The 27107-nt window shown below is 30.5% G+C and overlaps 1 protein-coding gene across 1 annotated transcript in view; it reads right to left on the bottom strand.

Moving 5' to 3' along the window:
- Positions 1-24104, bottom strand: part of LOC121128173 (glutamate-gated chloride channel) — a 47567-nt gene extending 23463 nt beyond the window's left edge. The window contains exons 1-2 of the mRNA XM_040723739.2: positions 24000-24104; positions 11200-11283 (exon numbers count right to left, since the gene is read on the bottom strand). Coding sequence (XP_040579673.1) covers positions 11200-11283; positions 24000-24091 — 176 coding nt within the window. The 5' untranslated portion in view covers positions 24092-24104. The remainder of the gene's footprint in view (positions 1-11199; positions 11284-23999) is intronic.
- Positions 24105-27107: the final 3003 nt, after the last annotated feature.

Here is a 27107-nt window from a genome sequence, read left to right as displayed (position 1 = left end):
TAATATATATATATACACTAGGGAACCAAAACTTTCAGTGGCATTTAATTTCAATGTCCTTTATTTAGAATTACGAGGTTTCATTATGTAACCAAGCGACAGTTCAAAGAAAAATAAACACGTTTTGTTTTTATCCCATGTTTCTAAATGTAAAATTATCGAAGTAACAACAAAAATGCAACGCTTGTGCGATTTCGTGGATATCAATGCCGAGAAGTCTACAGAGATAGTTGACATCTCCATCCAGACTGCTTATAATATCAAGAAGTCCATTAAGAATAGGAACGGACTCAAACAAAAACCAAAAAAAATATGTTTGAATAATATGGCTGTCTTCTGCCCTACCTCCATGTTGCCATTCTCCAGCCCTCATCTCAACCCCCTACACTTTGCAATTTAGGGTGGTGAGGTGCGGAAGAATGTCTGCCGTACCTCTTATCTAAATTTGGATTCCCTCCAACTTTTTTATGTTGGGTGCAGTTGAGTGACACACCAAAATATACTCCTACAACTCAAAATCCGAGCTGAGGTCCAGGATCCGGGAGGGATACTACTAAAATCATACTAAAGGAGTCTATCTTCAAGACCTTCTCCCGTTTCTGAGGTCGAGTCGAGGCTATTTTTGACGAGAAAGGCGTTTATTATTATTGAATAATAATAATTTTGTATTAATATTAGTTTTTATTAATATCGGATGACTAGTTTAGGAGGTAATCTTCTTTTTTTTATCATGTTTGCTGCTAAATAGAGCTCACAGCCTGTAAGTCTCCGATATCAAATTAAAGTTTGCAACAATATCCATATTTATTGAGTATCTTAAATGATCCTACAAATTTTGAATATAATTATCAAAAAGATAAAATAACATATATTACTTATTAAAGTAAGATTAGAAGTATTAAAAAGGCCGTATAAACCACATTACATAATTTACTGAAATTCCCCAAAACTCAGACTAGGAAAATTGATAAATTGTCCTAACACAAACTTGACTCAACATAATATTAAAAAGGAAATTTTGACTCGAATCCAACACTAAATATATGTATCTTTACAGAAATATGTAAATAAAAAATAATAGTATTTATTATCCTTTTGAGTAAAATCCCTAACAAAATTGGTTCATTATTTCAAATTCAAGTAATATTGATTTTTCCAAAAAGTACAAATTTCAGGCGAGTTCCAGTGATTTTCAGAAAATTTTCGGCTCTAGTAAAGTGAAGCTTTTTTCAAGCTCGAGTAATCCACGAATCCAACAAAATAATGACGCCTATTATTGTTGGGTTTCGATCTGAAAATCCTAACCAGGTCTGAGACCGAAATGATTTTTAGCGCGCAGAACTAATTCCATCCTTTTAAAGAAGTTCGACCCAGATCCACCCCTCAGAAAAATATAGGTTAGTTCCAAAGAAATTTTTTCTTTCTGGATCCGTTTTTTTATTTATTCGCTCTAGACAAATTCTATAAATGAATTTTTGATGACTTAAGCTGTGTTTCAAAAATTTGACCATTGGTACATAAAATGACGCCATATAAAGCTAAATATTTTCCGTAAATCATATTTGTACAGGTCATAAATTACTGGGAGAAGGAAGAAAATTGTTCCATAGATTGAGACTGAAAAAATCAGTCAAGTATTTAAAAACAATTAAACTTCGGTATACTGTCTGAAATCGGGTGTTGTAAAAAAATATCGATCCAAATTGTCGAAAACAAATAATTTAAGACTGAACCGGGGGGGATCGACTTGTATACACAATGTATAAAATATCCAATAAAAAGAATCTGACTTACCTAAAAATACTTTTGAAAGTGTAAGCAAAACTAAGCTTTACTCTAACCACTTTCAATATTCCATAAGCATTAGTTTTGACATTCACGATTGCAATAATAATTTACAGAGAAATCAAGTAATTATATGTACTTATTAATTCATAATAATTGATTCTTAGTATAAGATATTAACAAAAATAGATTACGTCCATTAAATGTCTCAATACACTAAAAAACCTATACAAAATAAATTCAATTTAAGTGTCAATCTAATTCCACTCATTCTAGAAAATTAATGCGTTTGACCATTCTAGTGTTTATGTATACAGTATTTTTTAATTTTTTAAATGTATTAACTGTAATAATATAAATTATAACTCCCCAAGGTATCCGCAGTGTTACTCTCCGGTTTTCATGAGCACAGTCACACGCAAGGTTAATGGAAATACAATGTTATATCATAACCAGTGTAGAATGGGCATGCTAAAAAAAAAGAAACCGAAAATCATCATGTTAACTCTGACAATTTGAAGAATGTTTTGGAAAAAAGAAGAATAATGTTAATAAAGTTTCATTAGATCAGCTACAATCAGCTGTGATAAGGGAACAGGGGGGAGAAGGAAATAAAGAAGGACATTGGCAAGCATGACTCTGATGTTGATTCCCAATTTTGTTTTTAGTTCAACAAGGATTTACAATTATAAGTCCGCAACAAATCCTCAGGGTTACACACAAATTTTCAATCTGGTTTTGAATATAATTGAATCTATTTAGGAAAGGATGTTCACTACTCAGGAATTAAATAATAATGACAACTGTTAATGGGAAAAAAAATACGCACATAAAAAATGTTTATTTAAAAAATATCTGGAGTATTCGAAGAAAATACGCAGAGATTCACACTTTTTGGAAAAGACTGTGTCTAGAATTGAAAAAAGAAGAATAAACTACTATAACACCCCACCTATAAAAATTGATTTTGATGATGCCGAAAAAGTTTATCAGCAAAGCAAACAGGAAAGGAACAATAGTGTTTTTAGCTGTTGTGATTTTAATGTTTATATTCAGAAAAAACTGAAAGAGGGCAAGTACCCAGGGATTAGTGGAATTACGGCTGCATTCTTCAAGGTTTTCTGTGATGAAACAGCTGAAATAGCATATCTTTCTATACTCGTGATTTTCTTGGAATAGGACATGGGGATAAAAAAATCTCATGTGAATTTTATGCTGACGACTACTACATTTTTATAGAGGTTCCAAATGAGGAAGAACTTAAGAAAAAAGTTAAGTTTTGCATAAGGATGTACGATCGCTTCAAAGAGAAGTCGTCTGGTTTGGGAATTAATAAAGAAAAAAACAATTATCCTAAGTATGGGACAGAAGGATATAACTTGTAAATCTATACCCGGATGTAATGTTGTTAACTCAATTAAACATTTGGGAATAACATGGAAAAAGTGGGGTACCGACACAATGTACATGATGTATAAAATAAAGAAAATTGAAGAAGGGGCAAAATTAGTTAAAAACAACGAACTTGAGTTTTGTAAAAGGAGTATGCTGGTGGAACTTTTATGTGAATTCAAAACTTATATATTACTTGCCTGGAGATTGGAAGGGGATGTCTAATATTGCTTAAGAGGTTGCAAACTATAGGAAGAGTACTTTTTCTAAAATACAATATAGAAAAAGTGAAAGTGCCCAAAAGAATGGGAGGATTTGGATTGAACTCTATAAAAACAATAATTTCCAAGATCTTTGGGAAATGCTTTTTAGAATTTTAAACAAAATGTTTTAATGTTTTAAAAGCTTTAGTACTCAATCCTAGGACTTGACTTGAACTTAATAAAAGTGGACTTAAATAGAGCTCTCCATAATATAGTTTCCAATTTCTAATTCAGTCACCCTCAATATTATTCTAATGTAGTCATTTAAAAAAAAAAAACCTTAAATAATAATAATTTAAAAATGTTAGCCCTTACAATGGATAGTTTACAAAAATGTAACTATATATGATGACTAGAAAATAATAATTTAAAAATTAAAAATAGACTATAGAAATAGACCTTTTCTAAAAAAAAACACGCAAATCCATAATATATATATGCACTAGGGAACCAAAACTTTCTTAATTTCAATATCCTTTAGTAAGAATTACGAGGTTTCATTATGCAACCAAGCGACAGCTCAAAGAAAAATAAACACGTTTTGTTTTTATCCCATGTCTCTAAGTACAAAAACATCGAAGTAACAGCAAAAAATGCAACACGTGTACGATCTCCTCCACGCCGGTGTCAGTGCCGGGAAGACTACAGAGATAGTTTACATCTCCATCCAGACTGCTTAAAGCATCAAGAAGTCCATCAACCCTCTGGACTTTGGGGTGTTTTGGAAAAACCTATCTTCCATACTTCTCGTCTAAATTAAGATTCCTTCTGAGTTGTCATCGCGATAGCGTGGTACGCCATGGGCAGTCCCTTCATAACCAAGAGCTGCCAATCTGTTTGTCAGTGTATCGAGGCTGTGTTTTTTAATATAAAATATAGGTAAATATATTATTTAAACATATCACAAATTGGTTTGGAGTTGGTTTTCTCTGATACCATAAAAATCATGATTGTAATATATTCATTATACTGCAAGTTTTGTGTCCCCACTCTGTATACCCCATAGAAAAAGGCCCTTGCATATTTTCTGGAAAAATAAATGCACTTTATAAAAAAAGATTTCAGTTTAAAGAAAATCAAATAAAAAAGACATTTATTTTTGCCCCAGTCTCCACTAAAACTCGCTCTTCTCTCAATGTACTTGTAATATTCTTATTTAAGTTTGAATCCTTTAGCTTTGAGTCTTAGTCAGGTCGCAAATCTCAGCTCTGGACTATGTATATAAATATAAAGATGTAATGTGATACTTGGTAATTGGTATATTCGGATCCATTAATGAACTATATGTAGATCAAATTTGATCCGTAATAATTTAGAGACATCAAAGTAACACATGGATTGTACAGATTATGCAGCAGGGAAGAAGTCATTTATCAAATTCTTTCTCTCACTTTCATTAGAGCATTCCTAATATTTTTATATTATACAATAAGAAGTAATAGATGGGGTAATAAAATAAACTGCATTCTTAATGCAATCCCAAGGATCAGAGGCTCAATTTAGTAACCCTTAATTTTTTGGAGAAGAAAGACCAATATATGCATGTACATTGTACATACAATAATCAACTTGCAAAGGATTCAAAGAAATTGAAATATACGAATATAACATAAATATATGACAAAGGGATCTTAATTACATATTTCCATGCTTTCGTATGCGTTCCACACTTCTAGGATGATGCATTCCCAACTTAGTCATAGTATAGAAGTTTAAGCAATACGTAGAATTATAAACAAAAACAAAAAACAAAAATATGTATGATTTAAATGCATTTCTTTAAAATCTTTATGATCAGTTACACGTCATAATTAATAACCCAAGTCATGAACTAATTTTTTTTCCTTTATTTCACCTCGTGGTTGTTCCCAAGAAGGCCGATTTTTATTTTAATATTTATGTTAGGAAATAGGAAATTAAACTCATACAATGGTGTAATGAATATCTTAAGGAATTCAAATATGTTTGAACTTATTTTACGTCATCAGAATAATAATGTTTTATAATATTTAAAACAAAGTTAGTGTGGATGTATGTCGAGAACTCCTTTTTGAGTGTGTGCTTCACATCTTAGACACTGCGTGATATAAGAAATAAATATGTAACAACGCCCAGTGTGTTTTATTAAAAAAAGAGACAAAAAGCGGAGTAGATATATATGTATATTGTTGAAGCAAAGTTCACCGAAACCTGACCTATAATGCCTGCTAGTAAATAAATAAAGTTGAATTAATTTCCGAGGACATTTATTACACATTTGTTTAAATTAAATTATCTCTTTCAATTATCTATTATTTTATTAATAAATAAGGTCGAAAAATCACGCGAGTGGTCATTCCACTTTCTACTGTTTTGTCATTCGAGGATTTTTTCAAATTTCAAAATTTTCAAAATTGGACTCTCTTTGAAATCACCTTCCTCGTAATATTTAAAAAGAGCACAATCTTGGAGACTATAAAAATATAGATTTACATTTATTTCAAAAGGTAGCACCACTGGCCGTTGCCTCGTCGTGTCACCAGTCTATGAAGCCGATAACACTAGACAACCAATAATTGCAAAGCTAATAGGAAGAAACAAACTTAAAAGTTATGAACTAAAATAGTAAAATATAGTTAAGGTTTAACAGACATATCAGTGTATCTTTACTAAGACTTGGTTCCTTTGTTACGAGTAGGAAATATAATCAGTTGTCTGGTAATGATTTTTTTTAGGAAGAAAAATATTTTTTCGTTTCTTATAAGGTCAAATTTGAATTCAGTCTCCTAATTTTTATTTGGAGGAATGTTTTTAACTTTCAACAAACCTGTTGTTTACAACTGTAATATCTCGTGATAACACGAGTCGACTGCACTTCATTTTTTCAAGGCTAGAATATTATATCTTATGCATTTGTAACATCCAGGAAAAGGCTGTTAGTTTATAGATTGAACCCTTCCTAGAGTTCTAAGAACACAAGTTTTTGGGAACATATATTTTTAACCCCCCTGTTAAAAAATATACCCCTTCCCTACAAAAAAAAATAATACTTCCTTAGTATAAACAAATGACTCATGTGCCCCTGAGTGGTAAGGTCCATGCAGTTACGCCCTTGTACCCACTACATAATATTTTGCACTGTTTCATCCATGTTTAATAATTGCAGACATTGCAGCAATGAACTCAAAGAGTTGCAAAAAAGGAAAAAAAAAATTAAATGTGACTGTACTTGAGAGAAGCCTGAGGATGATAAGCTCTTTGAAAGTAAGGCTATTAATTAGTGACTTATTAATTAATATATAAATTTACAATATAGTAATATAAAAAAGTACAAATCTAGCCATTTTTAGGGATTTTCAGAACATACTATTTTGATTTCATTCAAATATTTCTGTTTATAATTTGCATCAAGTTGTATTCAATCGAGTTGTTTAGTCAGTTTTATTTATAAAACCATTTGATAGAGTTTCATGAAGATTTATTTGAAATTTGTCCATTTGATGTTTAACAAATAAATATCAACTATGGGTCCTCAAGAGTGGATTTACTTAAATTAGGATACAATTTATAACGCGAATAAAAATGCTTTATATTGTCGAACTATGAAATATTAGTATTCAAGGAAGCTGGATACTAATCAAGTGGGATCTTTAGAGAAGATTACTTACAGCCAACCTATGTACGTACAAATGAGAAATGCGTGTATAGAAACATAAAATTAGATTATGCATTATTTTATAAGGATGGATCTTATACATAAATAATAATGATGCCATAGATTTCCTATTCTAAGACGAAGGAAGGATTCACTCCATTGCTCAATAAATCATAGAAATACTAGCATAAGTATGTATAAACAGAATTATTGAAAAGATTTGTATATTATTTACAGGAGAAGGAATAGCGAAAATAAATTGGTTCCTAAGACAAAAAACAAATTTGATTTTTTTTATATCTATATCAATATTTTAGTATCACTTTGTTAAATAAACCTATGGAAAAAAAATTACATTTTTTTTTCTATTCATAAAGCAAATATTTCCGACTACCGTCTCCAAATAAATAAAACCTTGCAAACTTGCATTTTCTTTAACTTATTCATTTCGCATATTTATATCAAAATATGAGATTTCGCTACTTTTGTACATTGATATAATATGCATTATTGACTCGTAAAAACTCAGTAAAAAATGGGTTTGTAGATGGAATTAACCTCTTAAGGGTTTTTATTCTTGTATGAATATCGTTATTCTATTGACTTCTTCCTCAAGGAATTTATCCCTTTTTTGGTTTGTTTTGTTTTGTTGTGCTTCTTAATTCCTTTTGTTTCCAACTTTTATATTTTTGTTGTGGTCTTTAACAAAGGTTACAAATCCATTATTACATTATCTTTTATTTGATTGTGTATTTATTAGTTGGAAAAAAAAAATCACTGATGAGGGATTAAAATGTACTTTCATATATTTTAGTATCTTTTTAGGAACTCCTTCTCAAATATAACTATAAGAAAATACTTCATTACCACTTTAAGTTATATATATGTATATACAAATATAAACTAACGGGAGTACCCGGCATTATTACAGGTATCGATCAACAGCAAACAGACAGACCAATAATATAGATGTAAACTCCCCTAACCTTTTTTATTATGAGGCACTCAGCTTTAGATATACACGTTCGCTGCTACATCGTTATTTCTTAGAAGAGGTAGTCACACCGTTTCTAAGATATGAAGGGCAGAATCAAAAATGAGTCATCCACAGGCAGATAAACTTTGTCTAATTAATAAAAAAGATTTCTTCTCCTCTTTTTTCATTTTTAATATGACACGCTAAACTGTAGCAACACATACCCAGTTACTAAACATAATCTAATGCCACATTCATTAATTTTTTGATACACTCCCTATTCTTTTGTTTTTTAATATGACACAACTGAACTGTAGCCACTCACGCTGATTTCAAAAAATGTGTCCTTCACAGACAAACAGACAAGCTTTGTTTTATTAATCTGTATTAGAGTGTTCCGTTTTTAGGGGTAACATACATATACATACAACTAATTATTCAGTTAAAACTTTTCTTGATAAATAAATTCAAATAATACCATTTATAGAAATGAACATTAAACGGTGAATAAGTTTCAAATCACAAGATTAGCATTTTGTCCCTTAAAACTCTTAAATCGGAAATTAGATAATATAGTTATATTTGTACGAACTAATTAAACCTCTTATATCTCCCAATCCCAAAATATTTTTTTTTTCAAAAGTGAGTTAATTATTTGATCTTGTTTTGATTTATATTGTTATAAAAATCAAAAGATATTATGTTCAAAAATATGGTCAAAGTCAACCATACTTTTTTATAACAGAATAAAATATTGTGTTAATATTTTTTTTGCATATATCAAACAGCTATCAAATGATTTATCATACAATATTTCCATTATTATTTATTTATTTCCAAAAATATTTATAGTTTTGTTGTTTGTTTTTTTCAAGAAAAAAAAAATCCCCTTTAGGGATGGGACATAAAGCAAAGAAAAATAACAGTTTGAAGATTAAAAGGAAAAACGGAGGGTGAAACCGTTCTTTTGCTTTTTGTTCATTATTTAATAGAAAAATGGGTGTCACAATGAGCTGGAGTAGCATAGTTTTGCAAGAAAAACATACCTCAAAATGACATTCCAAACTCAAAAACTGTGACATCTGGCTTTCAGAATCTGTGGAGAATCAAATAATCCAGGCAAGGTCATCTTTGCTATTTATAAATGTGGAAAAAACATTCTTTTAAATCACCTACATAATGGCTTTTCCAATTTTTTTGAAGCTTCTGGTCGCCATATGATTAAATATTTCATCGTATAATAAGAATCTTATCTTGTAGATATCACTCTCAGATCTCTGAATTGATATAATAACCCGAATTTACTATCCTTCTCAGAATTTTTTTTTATTTCAGGTATATAGATCAATAAACTATTTCTTGCACTTTTATGCTGAGTACTCTATTTTATTCTTGTTTGTATTATCATTATTAACACAGACCTAACTACCAGATGGAGGCACGTTCAAAATCACTAAAAAAAATTCGGAAGTACAAACATTAGAAAGGTTACTTTTAAAATTTCATGACGTTTGGTTTATTATTTATCAAGTTACAGTGGTTTAAGTGACGCTGCTTTTGTAATTCTGAAAAACGATGGATTCAAATCAATTTCGAGTGTTGATTTATCATTACTTTTTGATGGAAAAAAACACCGTTCAACCCCAAGCTTGGCTTGTAAAATTCTATCTGGACTCTGCCCCATCGAAAACAACCATCAAACGATGGTTTGCCGATTTCAATCAATTTCAAACGGACACCGATGACGCTGTACGCATTGGTCAGCCAGATGAGGCGATTATTACAAATTAAACAAAGGCCGAAATTACCCAGAAAATACCTCATATGAAGAAGAAAAAGGTGTTATTTCACCAAGACAATGCAACTTGTCTCAAGTCAATAAAAACAGGTGCAAAATTGGGGGAATCGGGTTTCGAAATGCTACTGTGTATTCTCCGTGTTGCCTCCCAGCGACTACTGGTTATTCGCAGAACTCAAAAAGATACTCCGTGGAATGAGATTTGGCTGAGATGAGGAAGTTATTGTAGAAATTGAAGCACATTTTGAATGTCTCGATAAATCGTTCCACGCCCGTAGTATCGAAAAGCTAGAGAAGTGTTGGAATGATTGTATCTTTCTAAAAGGAAATTATATTGATGAATAAAAATCAATTTTGGTAAAAAAAAAAAATTTCTTATCTAGGTCTGGAACTTATTGACCGATGTATTAAGCTAGCTTTTTTTCAACATGCCAGACAAACTTTGGCGAAATTTGCCTTGAAATCTCCTCTTTGAGGCATCTTGATCTTTAGTGGTCACTACATTCCGCGAAAAACAATCAAATAACAAGGCGTGTAATACCTCTATTTACTAATTTAAAATCAAACTTGCACGTTCTTGCCCTTCCAGTGTGCATCAACTAGACAATAAGATGGATAGAGATGACATTGTTCATTGATAATGCAATCACATAGGAACTAAAGATACTTAATCTGCACCATTGTTATGTTTTGTTTTGAATTAGTATAAGCCCTACATGTGAGATGTTATAGCACTTTTGAGAGCTGATAGTGATATCTACAAGATAATATCATAATATGCATAAAAATATTTAACTATAATATGGCGACCAGAAGCTTCAGCAAATTGGAAAAAACACTTTGTAGTTGGATTAAAATCATGTTTTGACCACATTTAGAAATTGCAAAGATGACCTTGCCTGGAATATTTTATTCTCAACAGATTCTCAAAGCCAGATGTCACAGCTTTTGAGTTTGGATGTCAATTTGATAGCGTATTTTTTGTAAAACTATGCTGCTCCAGCTCACTGTTTTGTTAACATCTCTCTCTCTCTGAATGATGAGCTCCCGCTACTTTTACACTTTTTTTATACATAGAAAAAATATTAGTAATATTATTTAACAACATTACAATATATTTCCTTCAGTAATGCTAGGTATTTGGAATGTTCAAGTTTTTCCTTTCTATAGAAGTAATACGTTTTCTTACTCCAAAATTATATAACCAACAGCTAAAATTAACAAAGTTTTATTTTAGTAGTAGCATTTATCTCGCTCCCGCCATCTCCTCTTGCTCTATGAAATATCTACGTATTTAACGCCTATTCTTTACATAATTCTATGAAGGATTTGCGCACGAACATAATCTTACCTCCACCATTTCCATCCTGGAGGGCGACCATCTCCTGGAGAACCATGACCTCCCAGTGCACTTAAATATCCTCTTTCTACATCCCTAGAAGAAAAAAATAAAAACATTTGTACTTGGTTACTTGCTTCTCTAAAGGAGATTATTGAACCCAGTGCTTATAGTACCCTTTCTCAGAGGATATTGTAAATCTAAGGGATATGATTTAGGGTCTCAAAGAAACTAAGTTGCCTAAAGGGTAGAGGTGGAGTAATGATTACTGTGCAGTTTGTTTGTATATATTTATTTAAAAAGAAATGTTTTGATTAAACCCATAATAAGACAAAGGGGAACAAAAAAGACATCAAGAATTTGCTTTCTTGTATAGCTTGGGGGATTTAGGATCTCCTTATAGGGGATTTATTATATCTTCCATATTTAAGCAATTAATATTTGTAGATCATGAAAGTCAACCCCATTGGAGTTTCCACAACTTGTTTGTTAGCTTTTAAAAACATGAAGGAAGAGATTCTGAAAGATTGCTAACTTTAGAATTTGACTCCAAAATGATTAACAGCTTGTACATTGAAATCTGAACACTTACTAATTCAATAATTAATGAAGATTGAGTGATTGAAATTAATTCATATTCCAATATATAAACGATTATTTACAAAATAAAATAAATCTATACTTTTTAGCATACGTACAAGTCGAGAAAATGAAGCTGAACCTTTCCATTCACGCACTTCCGCCGTTAAGCGTCTCCAAGAACACAGTTTACGCCATCATCAAGTCTGAAACGTTGGAAAGGAAGAAGGGCTTTGTCAAAAGGGAAAACATGACCCAAACGAGTTAAAGAAAGCAGTCCAGGAAAATGCCCTCAAGTCCATGTGGGCCCAGGCAAGAGAACTCGGGTTTCACACTAGACTGTCCAGAGAGCAATAAAAAAGTGGGTGGAAAGAGCCTTGTGATGGAGGAGAGGCCCCTTTTGACACCAACAATGGAAAGAACCCCATCTCCTCCGTTGCAAGAACCTTAGAGCTCTTCTGTCTCACTTTTGGTCCTCCTACAGCCCTAATACTGACCCCCTCATATACACTGTTTGGATACCAAATGTCTTACAAACACCAAGGCCATCGAAGCCACTGTCAGCCAGTACTGGAACGCAATGACAGAGGACTACATCCACAGTGGGTGCTAGAACTTCTATCGCCCCCTTGAAGCCATCACTGTCACTAAGGACGGCTACATCAATGACTAAGAGAGCTCAGACACACATCTATTTATTTTAATAATTAGATTCAAATTTCAGACTTGTTTGAGTTTAAATTCAAAGTTTTCAGATTTTAATTGACCACTCGGTATTAGCAAAATGAGTGTTAATTTTGTCAGTCAGGACTAGACAAAATGTATTTACTAACAAAAAAAATGCAGGATGTGAGAAAACAACAAAAAAACATTCCTTTTCTCCACAATACAAACGATACAAATGGAAAAACTGCTTACAAAATTAACACATAAAGGAATTTGGTTTTGAAAAGCTTTTTTGTTATGACTTGATATTACTTCTACATCTACTGTTGGATTCCAGTTAAAATTTGACCAGAATTAAATTATAAACCAACAATATCAAAACCATATCCCCTTTCAAATGGTACCTAACTTTTGTATGTATAATAAACGTATAGTATGCATACTTCCTGTATAGGCCTACCTCTAATGTTTATCCCGATAACCTTTTCTTATAGAGCTATTCATTCATAGACCTATGAATGACGTGTATTGATATATTGTTTGTTGAAATAGCAGGTATTAATGAATATTTATGCCCGGAGCTTGGTGAATAAAGTTTAATATATATTTATCCCTTTTGAGCGCAGATTGATCCCTTTAGGCCTAAACCTCGTCATCAACACTACTATGATTGCCATTAAATGCTGTTATACAAATATGTTAATACAATTTATAAATGTATGTTTACTAAAAAGAGGGCTTTCATTATTGTTAAAACTCAAACGTTTGGATATTTATAATTATATTTTTCATTCAAGAGATATTTTTGTTATACATAAAAAAAGGGTTTATTTATGAATATGAAGAAAGGGACTTTTTTGTGAATTCCTAGAGGCAATAACGTATGTGGTACACATAATACATATGACTAACTCAACGTACTCCATTCTCTAAAATGTATTCATTATGTCTCAACTTTATGTATGTAGAGTCTGGTTAGGCATTTGTTCAATGTACATACATAAATAAATAAATCATAAGTATATTGTAACATGTACGAGTATGTATGCGAGTGACGCATTCCAATGGAAATGTAAAGGAAGAAAAAGAATGCTAATTTGTTCATCCTTTGCCGATCATTACGTTCCCTAATCTGCATAATAAGCTAATAATGAATACAATAATTCGTACAGGGTGGTCTAGATAATTGTAGAAATCTATAAAATGCTTATAACGAAAACACATGGTTCTAACCCATCTAGTTAGTCCTTAAACATTTTCTTAATTATCTGGAACACCCTGTTTACTATAATATCAATGATAATGTTGTGTGTCTCATTTCATTGTGGGTCCTGCATTACAATTGTGATATAATGACTTTCTCTTACATTTCAGGTGTATATATAGGTATAACATGCAATATGCCTTTAGTGATGTGTATCTTTCTTTGCAATTGATTTACATTAGATGCTGTTAGAAGGATAAGAGTTTATAATTTAAAAAAAAAACATATTTTACAGTTTAGTGATTGTTTGAGCACACATCAAAGATGGAGAACAGCATATAAAATATACTCCATATTATAGACGTTTTCTTCGATAAAGGGAAAAATGCAAGCCAGCCAACCGAAATTGTGAATAATTTTATTTTCCTCATACTTTCATCAAATATTTTCTATGGAACGTGACGGGTATCAGGGGTGTCCGCAGGATTATATATATAGTATTTCCAACTTTGAAATCTTTGCTAAAGGTCCTCATGTTGGTTAAGGGCGAGTTCGTGATGCCCATGGATATATCAGCCAGGAAGTCTGCAGTCTTTTGCTGGTTTAGCCCACAACTTCCAAGATTCATCTCAAAGGTGTTTTTGTTTCTTTATATTTTTTTTACCCTGAAAGCAGGAGACGATGCGGGAAATCTCGTCATAAGAAGTGCTGACACCCAGTATATTTTTGGCCACCATCTCATTTGTCCTTGGTCTGATGAAGAATTGTTTGTTTTTATTGCTATACCAGTTGATATTTCAGGAAAAAATCGGCAACAATTTAATAAGCTAATGAAACATTTCCAAAGTTTCATTCACTATTCGCTGGGACACGCTGCAGTCACCTTACCCTGTTCAAATTTTGTTATTTTCATGCAATGGCTTTATTCACGACTTAATAATTAACCTGGCCAATGAAGGTAAAAGAAATGGAGACCCTATTGAAATAATTTTACGGTAACATATCTCTCTTCATTTGCCAGAAAATCCAGATCATGGCCAAGGAGAGGGAAGGAACAAACACCAAACAGTCGTGGATTATTAAAACAGTAAGAGCAACTTACTTGTTTAAGGCTTAATTTTTTGATAAATGTACATTCAAATATATAAAATATACAAGTACATGATATAATGGACGGTTCTATACTTGGAGATAAGACATACAAACTAGGAATAAACCCAAGAAACTCACACATTATTTAGTGCCAAGTAATTGAGTTGTAAACTGTTGCATATCCGCAAAAAAAAGTTCCGTATTTTGACTATATTATATATATATGTATATTTGAAAGAGTAGGGAATATGACATTTGATGCGTCTATTTTTCATTTTTTTTAAACCAGAGTTTGATGATTAACTTTTAGCTTGGGAATTGGGTTATGTATTTCGCAATTATACAAATCCCAGCTCTACCTTAAATTTAGCTTGTTCATCAATTATTTTTAAAGTTTTTTGTTTGAAGTCGGATCATTTCACAGAAATGCAGAATAATTTAAAAAACAACCCGCACAGAATTGGTGATAATGATAAAAAGGGAATTAATACTACATATATTAATAAGACTATTTTAAAATGTAGTATTTCTTCTTATGTTAAATGTAAAAAGAAATCATAAAGTATTAATTATTATATAACAAGAATCCAATATTGTAATATCAGGGGCGTCCGCATGATTATATTTAGGGGGGAGGGGCTATCCTTGGTTTTCGAATTTTTTCGAAATAAAACTAATATTTGTATAAAAAAATTGAAAAATGTAATTTAAAAAATTAAATTCACAGCTATTCACAAATATTTCGTTTTTTGAAAAAAAAAGTCAAATATCTAAAGCTATTTTCAAACAACTTAAATTTTTTGCAAATAAAATTAAAAAATCCACAGCTGTTCGCAAAAAAAATTAAGTTTTTTGTAAAAGAAATTAAAAAAAAAATAGCTGTTCCCAAAAAATTAAAGAATCCAAGTCTATTCAGAAAAAATTAAATCTTGAAGAAAAAAATTCAAAAATTTACAGCTGCTCGGAAAAAATTTAGTTTTTTGAAAAAAAAATCGAAAATAAACAGCTATTCTCAAAAACTTTATTTTGTTGAAAAAAAACTCAATAGTTTAAAGCTATTTAGACAAAAATTAGTAAATTTTTTCGAAAAAAAAAAAAAACTCCAGTTATTCATAATTATTACGTTTTTTGGAAAAATATGTCAAAAATCCAGAGCTGTTTGCAAAAAGTTAATTTTTTTGTTAAAATTTCAAATTTTTCATGGATAATTAATTTTTTTGAGGAAATAATTTGATAATTTAAACCATTTTTTGTTTAAATTTCAACTGTTAAATTTTCTAGTCAAGAAGAAAAATTCCTTTATTAGTAGCTACAGCTACTATAACCCACCTCTTGCAGAAGCACCTGAAAATTGATCCTGTAATTTAAAAAGGTGTTTCCCAAGAAATGAGAAAATCTAAATACTATTTCATATCTCTCTACTTTAAAAAAAACTCAATTATAATTATTTTAATTTCAATATGATGTATGAAATAAAATTAAATTTGTCAAAGTTAATAACATACATATATTCACTTATTAGGTATATTTAATGTTTAAATTAAATTAAATTAATATTTTTTTCATATTTAGTCATAAATATACATGTATAATTGCTTTCAACATAATATTATGTGCATATATTACTTTGTAATCTTTCTGTAAAATATTTGTCCACTATTCATAGGTTGTCTAATAATGTCTTATTTAATTACAACATCAATTTTTTTACCAAATATATATTTCATTTTAATCTGTTAAAATTATTTATTTATTTACGAGTAATATAATTATGTAAATTTGAACATTATAATGTTTCACAGAATACTACTAATCAGTAAGCCATTAGTAAATCGACAATCTATATTCATATTCAATTATTTCTTCATCATCAGCACGTACAAGTACTGTCAATTCTTAATTAAAAATTATTATTTATCTCAGTTTTTTTTGTTTTGTTTTGTTTCAACTTGTACAATCTGCTTACAAAAGATCACACACCATATACTTACAAATATAAATGAGGTATGTTCGCAAGTTTGAGTCAAGTCACAAGTATTTCTACCTTCAGTCCAAATCAAGTCTCAGATCTTTTCATTTTGAGTCCAAATCGATCATGAAGCATCATTTTAATTATAGATTAGATGAACTCGAGTCCCCAGTCATCTCTGATACAGTCTTCCTCAACAAATTAAAGTGCAATCATATAAACAGTTGTATGGTTTTGAAATAAAATTTGTTTTTGTATTGATGAAGGCGAATATTTTTCCTTTAGTACAAGTTGAGACTAAATTGCAGTTTGATCTGACTAAAGCTTAGGGTCAATACTAGTGAGACGAATACAACAGGGAACCTTAATTGAGAAACAAATGTTTGTATAGAATATGTTAAATTATCAAAACCCACTTCTTCACGACACATATTCGCAGTTTAATGAGATTAAGTGAGAATGAAGTATAAGTCTACAAATCTACCATACAGTGTACATCTATTTATGGATATACACTATACCTTCGTAAACCAAACCTCATGGTTCGACCATACTTTGTCGACCCCTGGTCTATAATTGGAATCATTATTGACTAGACAAACACAAAAGTAAGTTACGAAATTAGAGCCAATTTGGACAAGAATTTTTAAGGTCATACGTCCAATTGTGAAAAGTATTAGGTGTATTTAGATATTACAGCACATGTTTACTAGGGATTATATTTATAAACCGACTTCATCTGAAAAGTGTTGGGGATCATAATTCCCAAGCTATACTGTTGAAATGGTTAACTGACCGAAAATAAGTTTAAGGAGACAACATGGAGACTAATCTTTTTATTATATTGAATCAGACTTGTTTTGGATTGCGACAGAATAATATTTTTTTATTTTCTGGGATAGACAACAGCTCTACCTAATATTGTATTTACCTAGTATAGGGTATATTTTGAAAGTCGTCAAAATTCATTTTATTCGACAAAGATACATAGTTCCCTAGTAAGTATAAATACCTATATAAAGGATTTGGAAAGTGTTTAAAAATAAATGAAAGATAGTTTGTAGTTCTAAAAGTCCTTTAGACATCAAAATATTGCTGGAAAATTATTTAGATAAGAACTGTTATTGAATTTTCTTACACTTATTAACTTGAAATGTTTTTGACAGCTTACACAGTGATTCTCACTTTGATATGGTTATTTTTTAAAATGTTACAATTGTAATTTTTTCTGAGATTGTTCGATATTAAACTATGCTTATATCAAAGTTAAAATTTTGAAAAATATGATTATGTTACTACTTTGGAGGTTTTGTTTTGTTTTTTATATCCCTGTCTACCGATGTAACTTGTATATAGTTATAATTGTATTATGTCATGATGTATTTTGAAATTAAATGAATGCCACAAATAAAGGCCACGGAAAATAGAATTGGAACGCAACAAATCAAAAAATTAAAATATTATTAGCTACAATTTTTCAGAATCAGTTTTTTACTTTTTTAAGTAGAGCAAACTATAGTATGGAGTCAAAAAATTACAACAAAACAAAAGTAAATAAAATATTATATCAAACCAACAAAACGAAAGCTGATAAGTACCTGATACAACATGGATACGTAAATGGTATATATTATGTTATTTTTTCAATCAATAATCAATTCCTAAGACATATCTATAAATTACCTTTCATCCTGTGATACAATCAACTAACAATATCCTCCGCAGAAATTGAGGTCAGACTCTACTGAAACAAAACATTACTATAGATAGGTACATAGTACATATGTGACTCGTCACCTCAAAATCATTCTAAAATGATTCCTCTCAAAAATTGAGTTTGAGTTACATTTGTAACACGAATTGAAAGAATTATCATCAATTTCTAAAAAAAAAATAGTCATGACTATCCCTTTAGAGGCGCTGCAAATTACATTTAAAGCAGCAAAAATTGATATATTTTATTTGAAATGGGTCATATCGGGGTCAAATAAAGTTTTTTCAATCAAATAAAAGTTTTAAACTGCATTTAATACTCTTAAGTATCTTCTTAATTCATCACGTAAATTGGAATATGAAGTCAATAGTGCACTCTAATATGTCTATGACATATTGGTCTGAAATATCCCGGGCTTAAAAAAGAAAACACCTTTTTTTCTTCCAAAATTGGCATTTTTTTATTCATTAATATTATTTAATATTCGCTTTATCGAGAGATAATTCAAAACTCATTTCTAACCATCGCTTAGATTGGAAAGTTTTTTCTTCTATCAAGAAGCAGCAGTGTTTGTTTTTGTTCCATTGTTTTGGGAATAACAATAGTAGTGTCCACTTTGCATAATAACTCAAAAACAAAAGAGAAAGAGCTCGAGAGAAATTCTTCTCACGCGTAGGTCCGCGCCCTGGTCGTTCCTAGAGAAGGAAATATATATTATGTAAATGGACTTCAAAGACTTCAAAAAAGATTCCTAGGTCAGGTGGAGTAGTTATAATACTATAATGTTTACTTGTATGTCAACCCTCTGTTAGTAAACACCCTGATATACATAAAAAGACTTGTTATTCCTTTGAATCTACATTTTATCCCCAATGCTTTTCAGAATGCTCCTGAAATATTAAATCTGATCATAAACCTTTTTTTATTATATTGTTAATGTTATGCTTCTAATTTCTTTGTATATTTAGCAATTTTTAACCAGGGTTGAGTAAATTCAATTCACTGTTTTGCTTAAAAGTTGTTTAGAAAAAAATTTGAAAATTAAATTTTCTGGAAAAAAACTAAAAAATCCACATCGAATCACAAAATTTTTCAAAAATTCAATACTATTCTCAAAAAATTAAATTTTTTGAAATTTTTTTTTAAATCCAGAGCTGTTCACAAAAAATTTCAAATATAATATTTTTTTTAAAAAATTTCGAAAATCTAAAGCTATTCTCAAAAAATTTCAGTAATAAAACAACAAATATTAACTTTTTTAGAAAAAAAATGAAAGATTAAATTTTTTTTTCCAAAAAATTTCAAAATTTCATAGTCATTCACAGAAAATTAAATTTTTTAGAAAAAAAATTCAAAAATTAAATTAAATCTAATAAATATTTTTGAAAAAAAATTCAAATATTTAATTTTCTAATAAAAAGCAAAACTTTCTTAATTTGTTAGGGTGGCTACAGCCTTATTACTATAGGAATAACAAATTATATCTTGTTGAGATCCCCAAACTCAGTTTGTTTTTAAAATAAGTATTTTTACTGGAATAGTTAAAAACTTATTTACACAACATGTAAATGACGTATTTATTCTGATCGTTCAACTGTTTATCATGTAATTAAATACAATTTGTTTTATTTAGGGAGGCGGATTCTTTTTACACAGTTCACCAATCGCGTTGTAAAAAGGATGTTCAGGAACGGAGTGTTAAAATATGTATCTAATAAGATTCAAATACGTATGTTTACATAATTATGGAGAGATGGATGAACATTATATATACCTTTTGTTATTGTATATATATATATATATTTATACATGACTTAGATAAGTCAAAGGATTAAGTATTAATTAATGCATCTACATCTTTTACATACTTAATTAATACGTACATTGGATCATGAACTCTGAACAAAATATATTTGAGACCCATGGTTGATCATATCTAGTGGTACACGAGAGGTTTTCTGAGGTCAACAAAATAATCTGAACAAAATACTTTGCACCCTTTTATTCAATATTGGATCCCTAATCTTTAATAAAACTATGAAATCAGACTCGAGCTTGGTCCACTCATTCTTGATGAAAGCCTCTACAGACAGGGGCACTCCTTTGAGGAGTAGCACACACCTTCTTCTCCAGACATACCTAGATAGAGTAGTCCAAGGGATGCGCGTCTGGAGAGGAGGGAGGACACATGTTGAGGTCCAAATGTCCAGAAAGTAGTCTCTCAGGAAGGCCTGGGTCTTTGCGGTGCAATGACACAGAGCTCCGTCTGGGGTGAAAACAAAGTTGTTCCTGAACCTTTTTCTTATCCAGAAGATCAATGTAAACATCTGCATTGAGCCACTCTATCCTTTCTACAAAAATGGAGGTCAGACTTTGCCAGTGCTAGCCACTGAAGTTGAGACACTGTTTGGATGTTTGGTTGTGATAAAGGGGATGTTCTGCTTATACAAAGTGGCATCAACGATGAAATTTTTTTCAAGAGAAAAGAGTAAAACTTTGCTCAATTTTGTTTGCCCTTGATAAAACTTAGAGTCTTCTTTACTTTTTCAACCTTTCTTAGTTTGCCCTGTTCAAAGATAAAATGTCTTGTTGTCATCCTCTGTGATTTTACACCAGTATCATACCGGATTGAAAATAATAAAATGTGTACCACTAGATAAGATCAACACTGTTTAATACATGAGCTGAAAAGTGCCTGGATTCATACATAGATGGTACAATTATCTTTGTTAATTTACATCATTTTCAATTAGTACCTACCTTCAAAAGACAGAATTCAAAATTTGGTTTGTGAGTTATTGTGCTAAGTGTGATTGTACTTTTGAATTTCCAAACTAATGGATCAAAAACAATTTTGTGCTTTATTTCTACACTGCTTTTTGATGGAAAAAACTACGGGGTTTAAGCTAAGCACTGTCTTGAAAAGTATTATGGGGACTCTGCCTCATAAAGCAAGTAAATATAAAAATAATAAATAAATAATAATTATTATTAAAAAAAACAATTTTGAACGGGAAAAAATTGTATTCTTTTTTAACCTGAGACTTTTCAGCTCATGGGTTATACAAATATTTGCCTCAATATGATGTAATTGCAGAACTAGAATTACATTATAATCGAGCAAATTAACTATATAACTTTATAGTTAATTTTGAACACATAAGGGTCGGGCAACAAAACGTGGACTGTGAATTAGTTTTTATTTTTTGGTACTGTGAAAGAGTTTAGTGATTATTTTTTGATATTCTGTTTCCACTGTCTTTTTTACACAAACAAACTATACTAATCATTCAGTTATTTCATCATCATGAGCGAGCAGCAAGCAAAAAGACATTGTATCTCAAATCTCCTAAACAAATATAAGTAAACAGCCTTCTCTCTTTTTGTTTCCCTTGGATGGCTTTAGAATTTGAAAAATTTAATATTTTCTATAGGTTAGACAAAGTCCGACCCAAATGAGCTTATGCAAAATAAAGACTAATGCTTTATTTTAATTTGTATTGACAAAATAAAGAATTTTTGTATATTTCAAACTTTGAAGGAGATATGTAACCTATAGGTGAAAATTTGCTACAATGAAATTTTATAAGTGTTATTTCCTTAGCACATGACAACTTTTCAAAATTCGAAAAAAGTTGAAAAAATAACTCTTTCTAAAGTAAATTAGGGTAGGTAAATTTTAGACTATTACCCATGACAGGATTGTGGGGGAGAGCTACGCCCTCCCCTTTTTTTATGTAAGATATCATCTTGTCAAAAAAAAAAAATTACTCACAAAATGTTTCAAACTATACATTTTTTTTTTAATTTGTATTTTCTTTAAAAAAACGTGTAATCGATCAAATTTCGTCTTTTCCAATAAATGTAACTCTAAAATGTTGTAAAAAAAGTTTGTAATAAATTAAAAGGTTTTGCTTTTTTGTCCCTTTTCTGAAATTTTATTTGACAAATTTGGGATTTATATAATTTTTAAAGAAAAAAAACCTAGTCACGGTTCTTGTGTACCAAAATGTACCTACATATGTAGAATATTGCTAAAATACCTAAAATTGATGAACTTTTAATGGTGGGGGAAATTAATGCATATAATTAGATCGATCGTCGTCTATTGATGATCATTAAATGTATGTACATAAATTAACATCTCCTGTTTATACAATACATATGTATATGTACATTCTCCAATCCAGCTGGAGAAAAGGACAAAGAACAGAATTTCCTTTGCAGCTTCTGTTAATTTAATTATGTACCTTTCTAGTAGAGGTTATAAAATACACTTGTTACTGAAAGGACTCAGACGATGACTGAAAAATCACGATTCCTTTTCTATCACAATAGAAATTGATTCAGTCTCGATTTCAGATTTGACTATTATTATACTTGAAAATAAATATGAGCACAGGTGCCAACTAGGGTATATATACCAGAATGTCCCTGAGGTTTATAATAGACCTAAGAATTCTCCTGTTAAATGAATTTATAATATATTGAAGCTTCATTTTATGTGATTTATTAATTGAAAAGTCGAGTAAATATATATTGAAGATTCACTTGCCTTAATGTTTTTAATGATATATGCAACACTGTTAATGATGTGCTTTGTGTACTTACAAAAAAGGATGCCCAACTAAGGGTGGTCCATTGAAATCTGAACACTTCCTAATTCAATAATAAATGAAGGTTGAGTGATTGAAATGAATTCATATTTCGATATATTAAAGCATTAACAATTAGTAAAAAAAAACAACACACTTGAGCTTACATACAAGTCGAGAAAATAACTCTTGAACGTGATCGACGACTTTTCATTCGTACACACCAAGCAGTTAATCTTATCCAGTCTGAAACGTTGGAGAGACTCTGTCAAAAAAGCCAAACTGGACCCAGAAGATTTAAATAAAACATCCCAGGCCAATTTCCTCAGGTCCATGATGGCCCTTGCAAGAGATCTTATGGTATCATACCATACTGTCCAGAATGCTAAAAAAATGGATGGAAAGAGCCTTGTGAGGTGGGAGAGGCCACTTTTGACATCAGTAGTAATGAAATAAATAAATCTCCTCCGTTGAAAGGACTCTTTTGAATGAATCTTTTAAGTTATTTTGAATACTTTTTCGACACTTCCCTCCCCCCCTACATCTGCAGTGGGTGCCAGACCTTCCACTGCCCTCTGGAAGGCATCATTGCCGCAAAGGGCGGCTATATTAATTGTTAAGAGAGCTTAGGCACACATATATTTATACTAGTATTTTTTTTTAAAAAAAAATCATATTATTAATTAATAAATTATATCTTGTTAAATTTATAAATTCAATGTTTTTAATTGACCACTCGGTATAACAGACCAACAAATGAATGTTAAATATATGTCTATTTCAACAAAACTAACCTTCTCATTTAAATTACTTAAATTGCATAGTATTGCAGTTCCCTAAATTTAGAAATGAGTTTTTGGAGATCTCGCTGATGGATAGTATCCTATGAATTTATTAATTTACTGACCTATCTATGAACATTGAACATACATATCTAAGTTGCTTGAAAGGCTAAGAAAAGGTTCTATATATACATTAGAATGGATTACTCACGAAGAAATGGCGACACAGGGTTGTAGTTGAAGAAGAATAATTAGGATGGTTACAAAGCGATCCTTCCTTTCGTTATACTCCTTTATTCCCATCACTGTTCCTTCGAGAACTAAATTTTATTTTATGCTTTTATATAAATATATTTTTTTTTTGTTCGAGAAAAAAAGCTTTTTTTTTCTCTCCAAAAAAGAGCGTCATTACTGTAGATGATATTTGTACATTTTCAACATACTACTGTATGTTGAATTACGATATATGGATACATGACTTCTACAAATGTGTATACATGTGTCTTTTTCTATTTTTATTTTTTCTTGTTATTCAAATGATGATGGTTCTTAATTTCAAAATTGTTAAAAGTTTACAAGATTTTTATTTTTTGTATCCATATTAGTGTAATTAATTCCTTCTGATACATACATATAGCTAAATGTGTACAGGGTGAGGTCTCAAAAATTAGAAAATCTTAAAACCTGTTTTCATTTCTACATATTTTTATTTACTGTCATTTTTATGGCAAATTTTTGAACCAAAAGTTGATAATTCAACATTTTCCCACACTTTTTATTCAATATTTTCCCCTCCATTCTGAATGATGGATTCAATACGGGGATGAACAGAAGCACAACTGGCCTTGATAAAGTCCGAGGACAAGTTGTTCCACTCCTCTGTGATCACAGCCTTCAGGGTATCGACATTCGGGTGAGAAGTATTGTTCGTCTTGCCCTCCAAGAAACACCAAACAGCTAACTCCAGGGTGGTAAAGTCGGTTGAGGATGGGTCGGTTCAAAACAGGGTCCATTATGAAGGTCTTCTTATTAGAAACAGACTTGTGCACGGAGGAGATCACACACCCTCTGGCTTTTTAATTGTTGCTCAGATATTTTTGATTGAAAAAAAAATAATCAACATTAAGTTGTAGCTTTTTGTCAGTTCTTTCAAATGGCGCCAAGTACAAAAATTTTAGTCTTTTAGAACTGAGGCTAAACAGCCTGGAAGAAAATTCTAATTTTTGAGTCCTCACCCTGTACAGTGTACATATAGTTTTCTCAAGTATTTATTAAATAAAATGAAGGATCTTGGAAATGGTTCTCTCGATTTATGTATATTGTATATATTTAATTGTATTTTTCATCCAAAACTCCAGAAAATTTGCAGTCTTTTTAGATATGACCATTTTTAATACATTTGCTACAAAGGTTTTACACTCAAAAGGTTATGAAAATATAAATATATATATTTACTATAAAAAATCGTAGCTAAAGCTCAGAGCGTCATGTTAAAAAAAGGGCATCAGCGGTACCTGAATGTATTTGCCTTGTCATAGTTAAGTTGGAAACCCTGGCTTAAGAAATATTATATGGCTTAGTAGCGGACCTAGACTTTATCTATTTCTTTTTGGAGGAACGGTTGCGTGGCACAATAAAAGTAACGATGTGTTTCATTTACATGAAATTATGCAGATGGAATATTAAAAAGTTATAAATATACCAAAAAATATAAGAAACGAAAATAAGCACATGAACAGAGACGGAGACTGCAATACATATATTTCAGTCTCGGTTCTACTTTGTCGGTTCCAGCTCTAGCGGTTCAAGAACCTGAACTGCTGGAATCCCTAGACGGATAAGGTCACAACCTCGGTAATTGATGTTCCCTTTGACGTTTTTAATAAAAATATGTAATGTGTATTACTATAAAACGTGTTATTACGTGACTAATGATTGAATCTTGCTTTTTCCTCGTATTAGGCTTGTTCTTCAATCTGTAAGTATTTTCTAACATGAATAGTCCATCATGTCTAGTAATAGTTAATAACGGAGTAGGGATTAGTACATCGTCAGTTAGAATCATTGTCCTGTTTGTTATTTTAATTTATCCTATTGTACTAATTTTATTAAATATTTTGTCTCTGGTCGTCATTCGACGGATATATTTTTTATATGCATTGTATTCCTCTAAACAAGAAAAAAACATCAAATGTCAAAAAAAATTGTCCTTCATGGACATGTTTTGATTTGAAAATCTGTGAAAGGTCGAAAAAAATGAAATTTCGATAATGTTTTTTTTAAATTATCGATTTTAATCCAGTTCAGGATTTTTATTTAATTTATTATAATAGATGAAACACATATTTAGGAACAATATTTTAACAATCTTTCTATGGTATTAGTGTCTTAGTTCCAAACATGCTACCGATAAATAAATATTCTCCTTTTGTACCACGTATAATGCCCATTTATTCAGAAATTTTCATAATAAATGGAAATATCAAACTTATAGAATATAAAAATTAAAAAGGGTTTAAATAACAACAAATCAACCCTAGAAATTAAGGAATAATATATAAAAGATTATATTTTTAGGAATTTAATAGACAGTTTTTGTACTCCAAAAGCATACATTGATAGAATAGGTTGTTTTATTTCGCATAAATGAATAACAAAGTATATATGATAATAATATATTTGACACTTGGTATAAAAAAACGAGATTTGAGTAGTAAAAATATAGAGAAACGTCAAATACGCGTTATACGACATATATATTGTTGTGAGCATGAAGAGGTTGTCAGTCATTCGACTGGGACTGGTTAACCTCATAAGGATGTCCACTGTCTTAGAGTCTCAGTGTCCAATGATGTATATTATCAGAAAAGGAAGAAAAATTGAATTTTCAAGGACATTAATTTCACAAAAGATCAAGGAGCTTGGTTTGAGGTAATATGGAATATCCTAAAAAACTGATGGATACCATAAATTTTTATAAATAAGCGTTTAATTTAAACTTTAAAAAGTGACAATCAAAATGTGCCTCCCTGTATATGGCAACAGAATAAATAAATAATTATTGAATTTATAACTCCAAAGGCTGTGTAAAACTTCTAAACATTCATTTATATGACTCAAACTTTAAATGTATTTCGTCATTTTTTGCCCAAATGAACATTTTTAGACTATCTCATCCCAGTTTAATTAATAATGTAACATTTTTACAAGTACATGTATACATATATATTTGTATATGCAGTATACCCGTATGTAAAACATGATTTAATTGTTGAAATCGTTCTCAAAACTTTTGATAGCTGTTTAATATTCATATTTA

This window comes from Lepeophtheirus salmonis, chromosome 1 (genome assembly GCF_016086655.4).
Source record: "Lepeophtheirus salmonis chromosome 1, UVic_Lsal_1.4, whole genome shotgun sequence".
Lineage (NCBI taxonomy): Eukaryota > Metazoa > Arthropoda > Copepoda > Siphonostomatoida > Caligidae > Lepeophtheirus > Lepeophtheirus salmonis.
Note: the sequence above shows the minus strand (reverse complement) of the source record. Positions and strands in the feature narration are given on the sequence as shown.